Source organism: Hypanus sabinus, chromosome 11 (assembly GCF_030144855.1).
Source record: "Hypanus sabinus isolate sHypSab1 chromosome 11, sHypSab1.hap1, whole genome shotgun sequence".
NCBI classification, from domain to species: Eukaryota; Metazoa; Chordata; class Chondrichthyes; order Myliobatiformes; family Dasyatidae; genus Hypanus; species Hypanus sabinus.
The window spans coordinates 81,973,747-81,987,267 of record NC_082716.1 but is presented as its reverse complement, the minus strand read 5'-3'; the positions used below and the strand labels follow the sequence as shown (position 1 = coordinate 81,987,267).

Below are 13,521 nucleotides of genomic sequence, written 5' to 3'. Positions count from 1 at the left end.
ACAATGTATTGGGAGGGACACCTTCACCCAGAGAGTGGTTGGAAGCCAGAACTCAAACTCGCTCCCACAAAGAGTACATATAATAAATGTTATGATGTATTTAGGAGGACACTGTAGAAGCATAAGAGGGAAAAAAAGAATTGAACTATACACAGATAGAGTGAGCAGAAGTATTTTACAAAGTGGTTTGAGTAATTAATTAGCACAAGCATAACATTAGAAATTGGCCCTGGACTGCATCAAGATCATCCACCTCAACACTATTTCCCTGCACTATCCACTTGTCTCTTGATTCCCCTTGTGTTTAGATTTCTTCCAAACCTTGCTGTGACTGAGCACAATGTTTGTTTACCTCTGTGGCAAATATTTTTTATCAGGTCATGGATTGCAGATCCACGAGTAGATAGCATTTTATTTTATACTCATCTCCCTGTTATTGTTTAGATATATCTGCAGATTTTACAGTCGGTTGTGTTTGGAAAAGCCCAGTGAAGTGAGTGCCCTCCTCACCAGTACCGCAGCCCAGCTTTAAACAATGACATCTATTGCCACCAGTCCTTTGCCCTAGTGTTTTACAGTGCTTGGTTTGTAATCGTAACGTTAAACCACGTTCCACAGCAGCAGAATTTTTACCACCAGTACTACACACTGGCATTAAACCATGACAGACCTGTGCCCAGCTGTACTTTAACCCAGTGTGACACAGTGGTTGGTATGTGTCCACTCGTACAGTAAATATGTTGTAGAAAGTTGGGCCTGCATCCATCAGTCATGTAATCAGTGATGGATTGGTGCCAACAGTGCTCTATATCTGGGTGTAGAGCCGAATGAGGTCTCAAGCCTAGATCAAACAAGACTCGGCATTGGTGCTGGGACTCCGAACCCTGGTTGCTGAACTGCAAATGTCATAGCCATGTGGATATGGCCAATACATGGACTAGGTAGACAGTCCAGGACTTAAAGTGCTATTCACTGTACATTGCTAACCAGCTGTCTCTCTTGTTAAAGGAGCTGGGGATTTGTGGCTAAGTCCTCTCAAGCTCTATTGTTTTTCTAGGAAAATCAGTTCAGTCGACAATACAAACCCTGGATGTAAAGCCACATGCAGATCCTTGGCCTCTCCCACCATTTTCCAAGGGGCTGGGACCCCACCTGGCAGTCTAGGGATGTTCTCCAGTACTCAGCAGTCAGGTTGTCTTACACGGCCATGGCCTACTCTGTAAGGTGGTCATCAGAGTACCAGCCATTGCCTATCACAACAGCAGAACAGAGGACAAGCAATGAAGACAACTGGAGCAGCAGGGTGAGGATCCACAGCAGGACTGGAGGCAAAGGAAGCACTCAGTCCAAATCCTTAGGGATTGGTTTTTCCAAAGAAAATGCCTTCTCACCACCTTCATATCCGGTGGAGCAGCATCTGATCCTAGAAAAGTTTTGTTCGCCATGTACCATGTCCCAGCTCACAGACTCATTGTCAAGTCAATCACACAGTACAGGGTCGTTTAACCCAGCAGAATATTCTTGGGAATAATTTGTACTCTGTGAATCATTACCACTGCTAGAACAGTTAATGATTTCAATAAAGCAATTTAGCTTAAAATATTCAAAGATGTTATTTCCCTTATACAGTAGCCTGAAGCTTCCTGTTCACTTCTTAGTCTCAGTAAGTCATCACAACAAATACTTATTCAACACATTAATATTGCCATCATTGTACAATCTTTACACATATAAATGTGTAGCCACAGATTCCCTTCACTTTTCACATAAAACACTGTCATACCTTTGAAATAACAAGCAGGATAGACAAAGGGGAATTGATTGATGTTGTGTTCTTGGATTTTCAGAAGGCCTTTGACAAGGTGCCACACGTGAGGCTGCTTAACAAGTTAAGAGCCCATGGTGTTACAGGAAAGATTCTAGCATGATAAAGAAGTGGCGTATTGACAGCAGGCAAAGAGTGGGAATGAAGGCAGTCTTTTCTGGTTGGCTACCAGTGACTAATGGTGTTCCACAGGAGGTCTGTGTCGGGACCCATTCTTTTTTACGTTATATGTCAATGATTTGCATGATGCAATTGATGGCTTTGTTGCTAAGTTTGCAGACAATATGAAGATAATGGGAGAAGGTAGTTTTGAGGAGGTAGAGAGGCTGCAGAAGGACTTAGACAGAACAGGACAATGGACAAAAAAAAAGCGGCAGATGAAATACAGCATCAGGAAGTGTATGGTCATGCACTTTGGTAGAGGAAATAAAAGGGTTATCTATTTTCTAAATGGAGAGAAAATACAAAAACCGGAGGCACAAAGGGATTTGGGAATGCTAGCGCTGAATTACTGGTTGAGACTGTGCTGAGGAAGACAAATATGATGTTAGCATTAATTTCAAGAGGACGAAAATATAAAGGTAAGGATGTAATGTTAAGACTTCATAAAGCACTGGTGAGGCCTCATTTGGAGTATGGTGAGCAGTTTAAGGATTGTTATCTTAGAAACAATGTACTAACACTGGAGAGGATTCAAAGGAGGTTCACAAACATAATTCCAGGGTTGAATGACTTGTCGTATGAAGAGTGTTTGGTGGATCTGGGCCTGTATTCACTAGAATTCAGAAGAACAAGGGGTGACCTACTTGAAACTTGTCAAACAGTGAATGGCCTTGATAGAGTGGATATGGAGAGAATGGTTCTTTTGGTGGGAGAGTCTAAGACTAGAGGACACAGCCTCAGAATAGAGGGGCGTCCTTTTATAATGGAGATAAGGAGGAATTTCTTTAGCTAGAGAGTGGTGAATTGGTGGAATTCATTGCCACAGGCAGCTGTAGAGGCCAAGTCTTTATGTATATTTAAGGCAGAGGTTGATAGATTCTTGATTGGTCAGGGCATCAAAGGATGCTGTGGGGGGGCGGGGGGAATGGTGTTGAAGGCAAGAGATTGGGGCTGAGAGGAAAAATGGATCAGACATGACTATGTCAAATGGCCTAATTCTGCTCCTATATCTTATGGTTTTATGGTCTTGTATCTTGAATTAATCTGAACCCTGAAACCTTCATGGCAAGTCATCCTTTCCCATTTCAAGCGTAACAAACATTCATCAAACTTAATAACATTTGCAGTCAAGCACGCTTGGTTCAGAGCAATACAAAAATTAACAGAGACTCAATGAGATTAGGACACTTAAAATCTCCCCCTGATTCATCGGAATACTTGGGCAGCAGCTGTAAATGGTCACTGTGACAACTGATAAAGAAATACACTTAGTTACTCCATGGTCTCATTTGACACTGGAGTTAAATCTCTAACACTGCAAACTATTTAGAAATTTGGTCTACGCAATGCCGAACCTAAACTTAAGTTACTCATGGGCCCTGGTGCTCCAGTACAACCTCCGCAACAAGTACAGGATAATGGAGCTGTACTTCAAGTAATTTATCTCTCCCCTTCTGAGATTCTTCTCCAAACAACAACTTCTGAATGGGAGACCCAGGGCGCACAGTGTGGAAATGTAACACTGTGCAGAGAATGACAGATTTAAATAGGCCACTCATTTCCAGAGTTATCTCAGCCTACTGGCCACTGGTTCGGTCTCGTGGACTAGATCGCTGAGGTGCCCTGCCTCTGGAGTAAATCACCACTGGAAGCATTGGTCAACTGTAAGAGAGCACAGCAATAGAAGTTGCCACTAGTGACACTAACTGATTCCAAATCCTAATTAGTGGCTGGGTATTTCCATGCAGCCTCACAATATGGCAGCTTAGGTTTTCCTCATGTAGTGAGGCTTCATATCCTTTTCTTTGAACAGAGGCATGGAAGTTAGATGAGCCCAGACATGCAGGACTCAAGATCAGGGATTTATGCCCTTGCGGCACTCGAACAGAGGTGAAAAGTTGTTTCCTGAGTGACACAGAACTGTAGCCAGCAGTCTGCCCACCCTGCACATGTCAGCCATCAATGTTGTGCTTTGCAATGACAGATGTGCAGATGTACATCAGATGTAGTCACCTGACTGCAATGCCTCAAAAAGGCGACATCCATCATTGAAGACCCCCATCACCCAGGACATGCATTGTTCTCATTGACGGCAGACTCTCAACAATTCAGCTTTTTCCCTTCTGAATGGACATTGAACCTATGAACACTACACTACTGTTTTTATTTTTATTTTTGCACTAATTTAATTTAACTATTTAATATATATACATACTGTAATTCACATTTTTTCTATTATTATGTATTGCATTGTACTGCTGACACAAAAACAACAAATTTCACAACATATACTGGAGATATTGAGCCTGTAAAGGTGAAAAGGGGTGAAAAGTACGCGCAGACCCTGCAATCGGCTGAAGTAAAACGGCTTCACTCAGTTGCAGCTACAACAGTGGAACAACAACAACTTCAGAGGAAGCAAGTATTTAATTGCATGGGAAACTTACTAAAACAATGAATCAAACCTGCTCACTGGAAGAGTACTGGTGGCGTGCATGTGTTCCTTTATGGGCTGACTGATGAGGCCTCAGCTGTGTGGCCAGCTGCCAGCAGCTGTGGGAAATTCAATTAGAGCTTCTCAGTAGCAGCCCTTGAAACTGAAATAGTGCAGCACTACACAAAGCCGTTTTTTTAAACCACACTGGATATCACAATCTTTTTGAAACAGCATAAGAGAGATCTGCAATGTGCTTTTAATGCCAAAAGAAATTATGCTGAGGAATTTCCAAATCAGACTCAGTACAATTGACCTGTGTCATGGTGTGAGTTGCTGTATAGCACAAGGATTGTGAGGGCACTATTCTGTTGCTTTACCTGTGATGCTGTGTTTTACAGCCAGATTGCAGTACTCCCAATGCCTCATCTGACCGAGGCAGAACCCTCTTGGTCAAAGGGAGGACCACTTCTCTTCAGCCTAGTGCAATATGTCCTAAGTTTAATTATGGAGAAACTGTCTTTTTCCCTGTTGTTGGGGATTCAAAAACTTTCAGGCATAAGTTTCAAATGAGAAGGAAAAGGTTTAGTAGAAAGTTAAGGAGAACTGTTCTTTTATACAGACAATGATATGAATCAGAATCAGGTCTATTATCACTGATATATGTCATAAAATTTGTTATTTTGCTGCAACATTACAGTGCAAAACATAAAAATGACCATAAATTACAAAAAAAAATACATTATGCAAAAGGACAAATAATGAAGTAGTGTTCATGGGCCATCCAATTTCTGATGGTGGAGTGGAAGAAGCAATTCTTAAAATGCTGAGTTGAAATGAGCTGACAGGGAAAGTGGTTGAGGCAGGTACAACAGTTAAAGAGGGTTCTACAGGTACGTGAATAGGAAAAGTTTAGAAGCGTGTGGGCCAAAATGCAAGCAATGAACTAGTTGGGATGGGCATTTTGAAACTTTTTCCATGCTAAAATACTCCATGGCTCTAAGTAGGCCTAAGGTGTGGGTCAGCCACGTTCCAATCACATGGAAAAGCGGTCTTACTGAATCAGATGTTCCTAAAAGTCTGAATCAGGTTCATTTGTTGCATACCTTTAATATACCAATGTTTCAGCTTCTCATTGTGCTTGTATGCAGAGGGGAAGTACTATATGTGATCCTAAAGAATATAGGTAATATCAGTTATGTTCTATGTTTTCCAGATACCTGGAGCCGTAATGCCTGACAAGGAAAACTGGGTTGGTTGTCAGGGCAGTAGGCCATACTTACGAGGATACCCATGTTCGGTATGGACTCTGTTCCACCTCTTAACAATGCAGGCTGCAAAACACAACAATTCCATGGTACTTGCAGGAAAAGGTAAGGCTTCATATTTCTTTGTAAGTGCAATCTATCTCTTCACTGTATTTGTCTACCTGCACTGCAATTTCTCTGTAACTGTAATGCTATATTCTGCAATTTTTTTCTCTTTTTATACCACTTTGATGTACTTATATACGGATTAATTTGTCCGGATGGCTTGCAAACAAACACTTTACACTGGCCCTCAGTACAGTTAACAAAAATAAACCAATTACCAAGACTAAAGTGATTGTAGGGGTAATTACCAGCCTCGCAGGTTGTCAACAATGGAATTTCATCAGAATAGATCAAAGAAAATAAAGTTCTGGTTCTTCAAACCTCATTTTCAAACCTTGTAAACTTATTTCTTTCAAAAATAAGTTTGAATCATGTTAGCTTGCCTCACCGGGAAGAAATCTTCCAGTAGTTTCCAGATGTTCATCTTATGAGGATTGAGTGGTACTGTTGTATGGCTAGTAGAGTCATTGCTTCACAACTCCAATGATCAGGTTGTGTCCTACCCTCTGATACTGTGTATGTGGAGTTTGCACTTTCTCTGTGTTGGTTTTCTCCAAGAGTTATAATTTCTTCCACATCCTCGGGACGTGTAGAGTTAAAAGGTTAATAGTTCCTAGTATAGACAGGTGGTAGTACCTGCTGGGTCATGGGAAGGTGGAGAGAATAGGCCATTGGCAAATTAGTGAGGAAGTGGAATTGCTCTTTAATCTGGCAAAAAGTCGATGGGCCAAATTGTCCTAATTTGTCTTGGAGGCCAGTGATAAGATGGCAATGCACCTCCCTCTATTACGTATGTTACATAAGGTTCCATTTCTGAGAGCTGTCCATAAGCCAATTTCTCCATGTCTGGAAAGTCTGTTTTCTAAAGCATCGCTAAAAGTAAATTTATTATCAAAGTACATACATGTCACCATGTTCAGCCCTGAGATTTACTCAATTCTTGCAGGCATACTCAATAAATCCAATAACCATGATAGAATCAATGAAAGACCGCACCCTACGGGGTATACAACCAGTGTGCAAGAGGCAACAAACTGTGTAAATGCAGAAAGAGAAAAAGAGAATTAATTAATAGATAGACGGACAGATAGATAAATAGATAACAAACAAACAAGCAAACAGTATGGAAAACATGACATGAAGAGTCTTTGAAAGTGAATTCATAGGTTGTGGGAATGGGGCAAGTAAACAAGTGAAGTCATCGCTACTGGTTCAGGAGCCTGATGATTGAGGGGCAATAAATTCCTGAACCTGGTGGTATAACCTTATCATATTGCTTTCATTTAGCTTTCATTTCCTATTCTTCCTTTTCATTGAATGTTCACTTTAACACTACCCATTATTAAACTAATGGAATATATACTGTATCCAGCTCTTCATGGATATGATATGTTGTTGTTCTTCTTCTTCTTGTTATTATCTTGAAAAATACTTGAAAAATTTGTGGGAGAATTTCTGTAAAGCTGTCTTCATAATGCAGGCCTTATGAAACCCAAGGAGACCCTGTATTTATGTTTGAAATAATGTATGCTTTTAAAATTAATTTTATTATATTTATTATTAATGGAATATGGGCAACACTGGTGAAATATTATCAGCTGTTCTGTTAATAGATTGAATTGAATCTCTGCTCCCCTTATGGAAATGTCTTGAGTGATTAAATATCAGAGATTAGCTTTGTCACCCATACTTGAATCATACCAGGAAATGAGTCATTTGCATCAAATCAAATCAGCGAGGATTATGCTGGGCAGCCTGCAGGTATTGTCACAACTTCTGGCACCAGTATAGCATCCCCACAACTTACTAACCCAAAATGAACATCATTGGAATATGGAAGGAAGCTAGAGCAGCCAAAGGAGACACACAAGGCCATGTGGAGAACGTACAATCTCCTTACAGACTGCAGTGGGAATCGAACCCGGATCAGTGATTGCTGTCACTCTTAAGGTGATCACACTAACCGCTACACTACTGTGCCACCCGAACATCAGAAGTCAACAGTGACAGTGGAGCACCACTGTACATCATCTCAGGATGGTGCATGACTTGAGAGAATACAAGGACTGAGAGTATGGCCATTTTTCACCCTCCCAGTTGTTAATGCTGGACGTGTGCACTTCAGTATATTTGGAGAGCAGGAATGTTTTTGTCCGGGCTCTTCAAACCCTATTGAAATGAGTTTGCCTTGACCGTAGAGTAGAATGAGTGCGTTAAGGAAGAGTGGCCATTGAGGGGCGTGCAACAAGGACAATAACTGGAACATTGGGAATGAGTGAGTAGCATCTGTGTTCTGGCATTTAAAGTGATTACTATTCCAAACCTTTGTCTTCTCCAGGTGTCCAGCCTCACCCTCGGGAAGTTCTGTCTGCATTGAGGCAGTATGTCAAGCACTTCTTTGGATGCAGAGAGTGTGCGGTCCATTTTGAATCTATGGCAGCGGAATCCATGAACTATGTCCAAACTTTCAACGGGGCTATCTTGTGGCTGTGGTCTAGGCATAATCGTGTCAACAACAGGCTGGCAGGTGAGGGCATTTGGTTGGATGGGCAACGTGGCCAAGAGGTGAAATGATTCCCTTAAAGGTTCCAGCCTGTGAGTTCTGTCAGTGGGTACTAACACTGTAGTGAAGGAGGGTAAAGTCTGCCTGGCACCTTAAAAGATCACATCACCCAATGTTCTCCCTAGCCACTGAATGTGCTGATTGTTTGAACATGCAGCTGCTAATTTATGCACAATATGATCCCACAACAAACAGCTCCTTTGAGTAATGTTGGCCAAATGATACATATTGACTAGGAGTCCTAGGAGAATACCACTGTCCTTTTGTGAGAGTGATGTCATGGGACCAATCACATTCTCCTGACCAAAGAAATTCTCATTCCTCTTGGAGTGTACTGAACTGGACTACGTGCAGATGTAGTTAGAACCACTGCTCAAAGAGTCAACACAATGTCTTATTTCACAGCTAGATTAGAATAGGGTGGGTTCTGCATCCAGCATATTTTCCCAACTTTCAAGTACTATTAACTAAATTAAAAATATCCTGCTATAGTACATCCTGGTGTTTCCAGTGTTAACTGAGATACGACCGTTGGGTATTCTTATTGGTTAAGCAGGTATGAACAGCTTGGAGCTATTTTACATGCTTTCTGGTAAACGTTAAGGTACAATTATTTCTTTCTGTATTTTCCATTATTTTGTTTGAAGATGTTTACCCATGAGCCAAGTGTGCTATAGCAGATCAGTGCTCAAAGGTGTTTGATTTTCCTGGCTTCAGGAAAAGCTTGGTGGTATTGCTGATCTGTTGAACAAAGCCCATTATCCCTCCTAGATTTAGAGAACTACCTACGTCCATGAACGCTGACATTTACCGATTTTGAGAATGGTGTTAAAATAACTCGGCGCCTGGGTTCTGACACTGCCCCCGTTCTCAGTACTCAGAGTCCACCACTGCCCCTGTTCTCAGTACTCAGAGTCCACCACTGCCCCTGTTCTCAGTACTCAGAGTCCACCACTGCCCCCGTTCTCAGTACTCAGAGTCCGCCACTGCCCCCGTTCTCAGTACTCAGAGTCCACCACTGCCCCTGTTCTCAGTACTCAGAGTCCACCACTGCCCCTGTTCTCAGTACTCAGAGTCCACCACTGCCCCCGTTCTCAGTACTCAGAGTCCACCACTGCCCCCGTTCTCAGTACTCAGAGTCCACCACTGCCCCCGTTCTCAGTACTCAGAGTCCACCACTGCCCCCGTTCTCAGTACTCAGAGTCCACCACTGCCCCCGTTCTCAGTACTCAGAGTCCACCACTGCCCCCGTTCTCAGTACTCAGAGTCCTCCACTGCCCCCGTTCTCAGTACTCAGAGTCCACCACTGCCCCTGTTCTCAGTACTCAGAGTCCACCACTGCCCCCGTTCTCAGTACTCAGAGTCCACCACTGCCCCCGTTCTCAGTACTCAGAGTCCACCACTGCCCCTGTTCTTGATGCTTGCAGTCGATCACTGCCCTCCTCCTACTTTCACCTGCCACCCCACAGTGCCAAGGGTTTGAATACCCTGCTTACGATGTTCCGTAACAGAGCTACCATTTCTACGTTGCTGTTGAGTCCTGGTATTGTTTAGAACCATTTATGCGAGAGGCATTTCTTCACTTGTAAACTGGGCGTTGTGTCAGCACCATGCTGGGACTATTACTGCATCGATATAGCTCAACGCTTGTGCCATCTAGTAAGAGTAACAGCATTACACAAATCAGTGTCTGTCAGCTCACGTGACTGTTGGTCTGGTATACAGTGGTGGTAAGGGCTAAACAAGCTACTCCATCTTTGTGGAGGGGGATTGGGAGGGCAGACGTTCAGCTTTCCTTGGATTAGGGAAGTTTTAGCGAGGCAGCAGGTGGCTGCTGTGGGGACACGACGACTGCTTTATCTCATACAGCCTTCTTCAGCCTTGTGCTCAGGGAGGGGAGGGGCAGTTGTAAACGGCACGTGGAGCTGGCCTCTCCCAGGGGAGGGTGTTTGATGCGTGCCATTTAACTCCACTGCTTTAGAGTCAATGAACCATGAAATCCTACCATTTGTAAAGTGTCAGTACAATTAATTTGGCCCCCATCTTTGTAAACTCTCTAATGACAGTTGGGATTTTTGTGGGTTGTATAGCTGGCATAGTCTCCTGAGGGAGCTGTTCTCAATCCTTTCATTTCAGGCACTAAATATAGTGCAGATTATGCACCAAATGAAACAGTTTAGCAAGGGTTTGCTTTAAGATATTCTGCTTAATTGACATGGCTCAAACTCAACTCTTTCACCAAAAGAAATTCCTCTCAATATTAATTCATGAAGTAACAGAAAAGGCAAATGCCTTTTAATTTCCCTACCAGTCTCTTTCTGTTCAGCCAGTGTACCGTGGTGACCATTCCATTGTTTAGCCTAGATGGCCTTTTCTAACATAAGAAATCTCACTGTATCGACCATTCACTCAACTCTATTGCAGACTCTTGTCCTGAATCAAACCCAAATACAATATTCAGTCACCTGACCTCTGGTTTATGATCAGACTTGAAGCAAATGCAGCAAAATGTCAGAAATCGAAAGAAATACAAAAACCTGAAGTGCAGGGAACTCTTGAGGAAATGATGCAGCCGTTTTGTACTGATATACTTAACCCTTCGTACACTTTATGAACCCAGAGCACTTGGAGGGAACCTAAGCAGTCATAGGACAAACATGCAGATCCCACAGAGACACCATCAGGGATCAGGATTGGACCCAAGACAGCGGAAGCTCTGAAGGAATGGCATTACCTGCTGCATTCCAGTATGCCAACCTCCATCGGTTATTTCAGTTCTCAGGAGCGTCAGACAGAAAATAGCGATTGGTGCAGAATTTTGTCATCTTTTCTTTCCTCTAGCAGCTGGTGACAGGATCAAAAGTGACTGACGTTTTACGTTGGCATGTCAATCTGCAGAACGGCTCAGGAGCAGCTGAGCTTAATTACAACTTCCCAAGTTGTCTTATTTCTCTGAGGACTGACAATGTATCAGCTTTCATTTAGAAGCAGTCAGCAAAGAACAAATTGCTGAAGGGACTCAGCAGGTTGATCTAAAGGACCCTACACCCTCTCTCCTCTACCCTTGATACTGACTCTTGCCATCTTTCCTTTTATATTGACTGTCTTTCTTCTCCACTCTTAGGCCTAATGCAGAGTCTCAGGCCAAGCATTGACAACTCCACACAGATCCTGCTCGAGCTGCTGAGCTCCTCCAGCAGTTGGTTTTACGCTCGGTATTCTGGCGTTCACTGTCTCTTGCTCACAGGGACTGATGGACAGCGCCAGGGATTTGTCACCCTCATCCATCATGACTTGAAGCATTCACTTTTGTTTATAGGGTTGCTTATTGAGCCTGGAGGTTAGGTCGCAAACATTTCGGCACCAGTTGCAACAACGCTCACTGATGATGTCACCTTAACTGGCGACGGAACGCTGGCAACCTAACCTCCAGGCTCACGGAACCACCCAACAAACACGCAGCCGGCCTGAGCTACCAATATTCTCTTCCATTTTAAACATTCACTTTTACTCTCTCCATACTGCTGGCTGTTTGAAGCATTTTGTTTGTTTTTTGTTATCCAAGGTTACTGAAGCATAAATTGCATAAATGCAGATACAACGTTTGTAGTCATTGGTTCATCTTATAGCAGCAGAGACTCCAGGGGCTAAATTACCTCTCTTCTGTTCCTGATGTCATAATGAAATAGGTGAGTTTCAGTTGGAGGGGAAGGCAGTGAAGGTACTGGTTGAGCTCCTCAGTGGCAGCCCTTGTGAATGCCTCGGTCTCAGTTCGTCCATTTCGGTAGGAAATGAGGCTACCAAGAATTACATAGAGCACGGGTGCTTAACAAAGAACAAGGCTTGACAGGTAAAGCTGACAGTTATCCTGGGAAGAATTTTTCCCATTCTTTCTTTTGAAAGTATAGACTATTCTCCCCAAACTGGCTAGTTGTATACTACTGGCTGGGAAGTGATGGTCCCAGTGGGGATAGGCACTGAAGTGGTGATCACACTTAATGGCAAGTGATGATCCCGGTAGTGATAGACTAGGATGTGGTGGTCCCAGTGGGGATAGGCTGGGAAGTGGTGGTCCCAGTGGGGATAGGCTGGGAAGTGATGGTCCCAGTAGGGATAAGCTGGGAAGTGATGGTCCCAGTGGGGACAGGCTGGAAAGTGATGTTCCCAGTAGGGATAGGCTGGGAAGTGATGGTCCCAGTGGGGATAGGCTGGGAAGTGGTGGTCCCAGTGGGGATAGGCTGGGAAGTGATGGTCCCAGTGGGGATAGGCTGGGAAGTGATGGTCACAGTGGGGATAGGCTGGGAAGTGGTGGTCCCAGTGGGGATAGGCTGGGAAGTGGTGGTCCCAGTGGGGATAGGCTGGGAAGTGATGGTCCCAGTGGGGATAGGCTGGGAAGTGGTGGTCCCAGTGGGGATAGGCTGGGAAGTGATGGTCCCAGTGGGGACAGGCTGGGAAGTGATGGTCCCAGTGGGGATAGGCTGGGAAGTGATGGTCCCAGTGGGGACAGGCTGGGAAGTGATGGTCACAGTGGGGATAGGCTGGGAAGTGGTGGTCACAGTGGGGATAGGCTGGGAAGTGGTGGTCCCAGCTCTCAGCCTACTAGTAAAGAGCATCAAAAGTTGTTAAAATACATTGCACATGATGTTGCTGCTTCAGCATTCTCTGGTCTTGTCAGAAGAATCAATGGAACAACAAACCAGCCTCTGTCAATATTACTTATTGACCTAGGAGAGTTCAACCTAATGTCAACAAGTACAAATGTGACTGAATAAACCCCTCCAATCTTTATGAATCAGCATCAGGTTTAATATCACCAACATATGCCATGAAATATGTTAACTTTACAACAACAATACAAAAAAGTACATGATAAATAAATATAGAGAACACCACAGAATTACCATAAGTATGTCTATTAATTAGTTAAGTTAAAATAAGTAGTGTGATAAAACAGAAATATTAAAGTAGTGAGATAGTTTTATGGGTTCAATGTCCATTTAGAAATCGGGTGGCAGATGGGAAGAAGCTGTTCTGAATCACTGTGTGTGTGCCTTCAAGCTTCTGTACCCCCTTCCCGACAGTAATGTTGAGAAGAGGGCACTTCCTGGGTAGATCACAATTGCAATGATGCAAGCCATCTTCCTAAGGCACTGCACCTTCAAAG

The 13,521-nt window shown here is 43.4% G+C and overlaps 1 protein-coding gene across 1 annotated transcript in view; it reads left to right on the top strand.

Annotated features, from left to right (window-relative positions):
* The window catches only part of qsox1 (quiescin Q6 sulfhydryl oxidase 1), a 166,328-nt gene that overhangs the window by 131,995 nt on the left and 20,812 nt on the right, over positions 1 to 13,521 (top strand). Inside the window, exons 10-11 of the mRNA XM_059984848.1 lie at positions 5,638 to 5,794; positions 8,133 to 8,321. Coding sequence (XP_059840831.1) covers positions 5,638 to 5,794; positions 8,133 to 8,321 — 346 coding nt within the window. The remainder of the gene's footprint in view (positions 1 to 5,637; positions 5,795 to 8,132; positions 8,322 to 13,521) is intronic.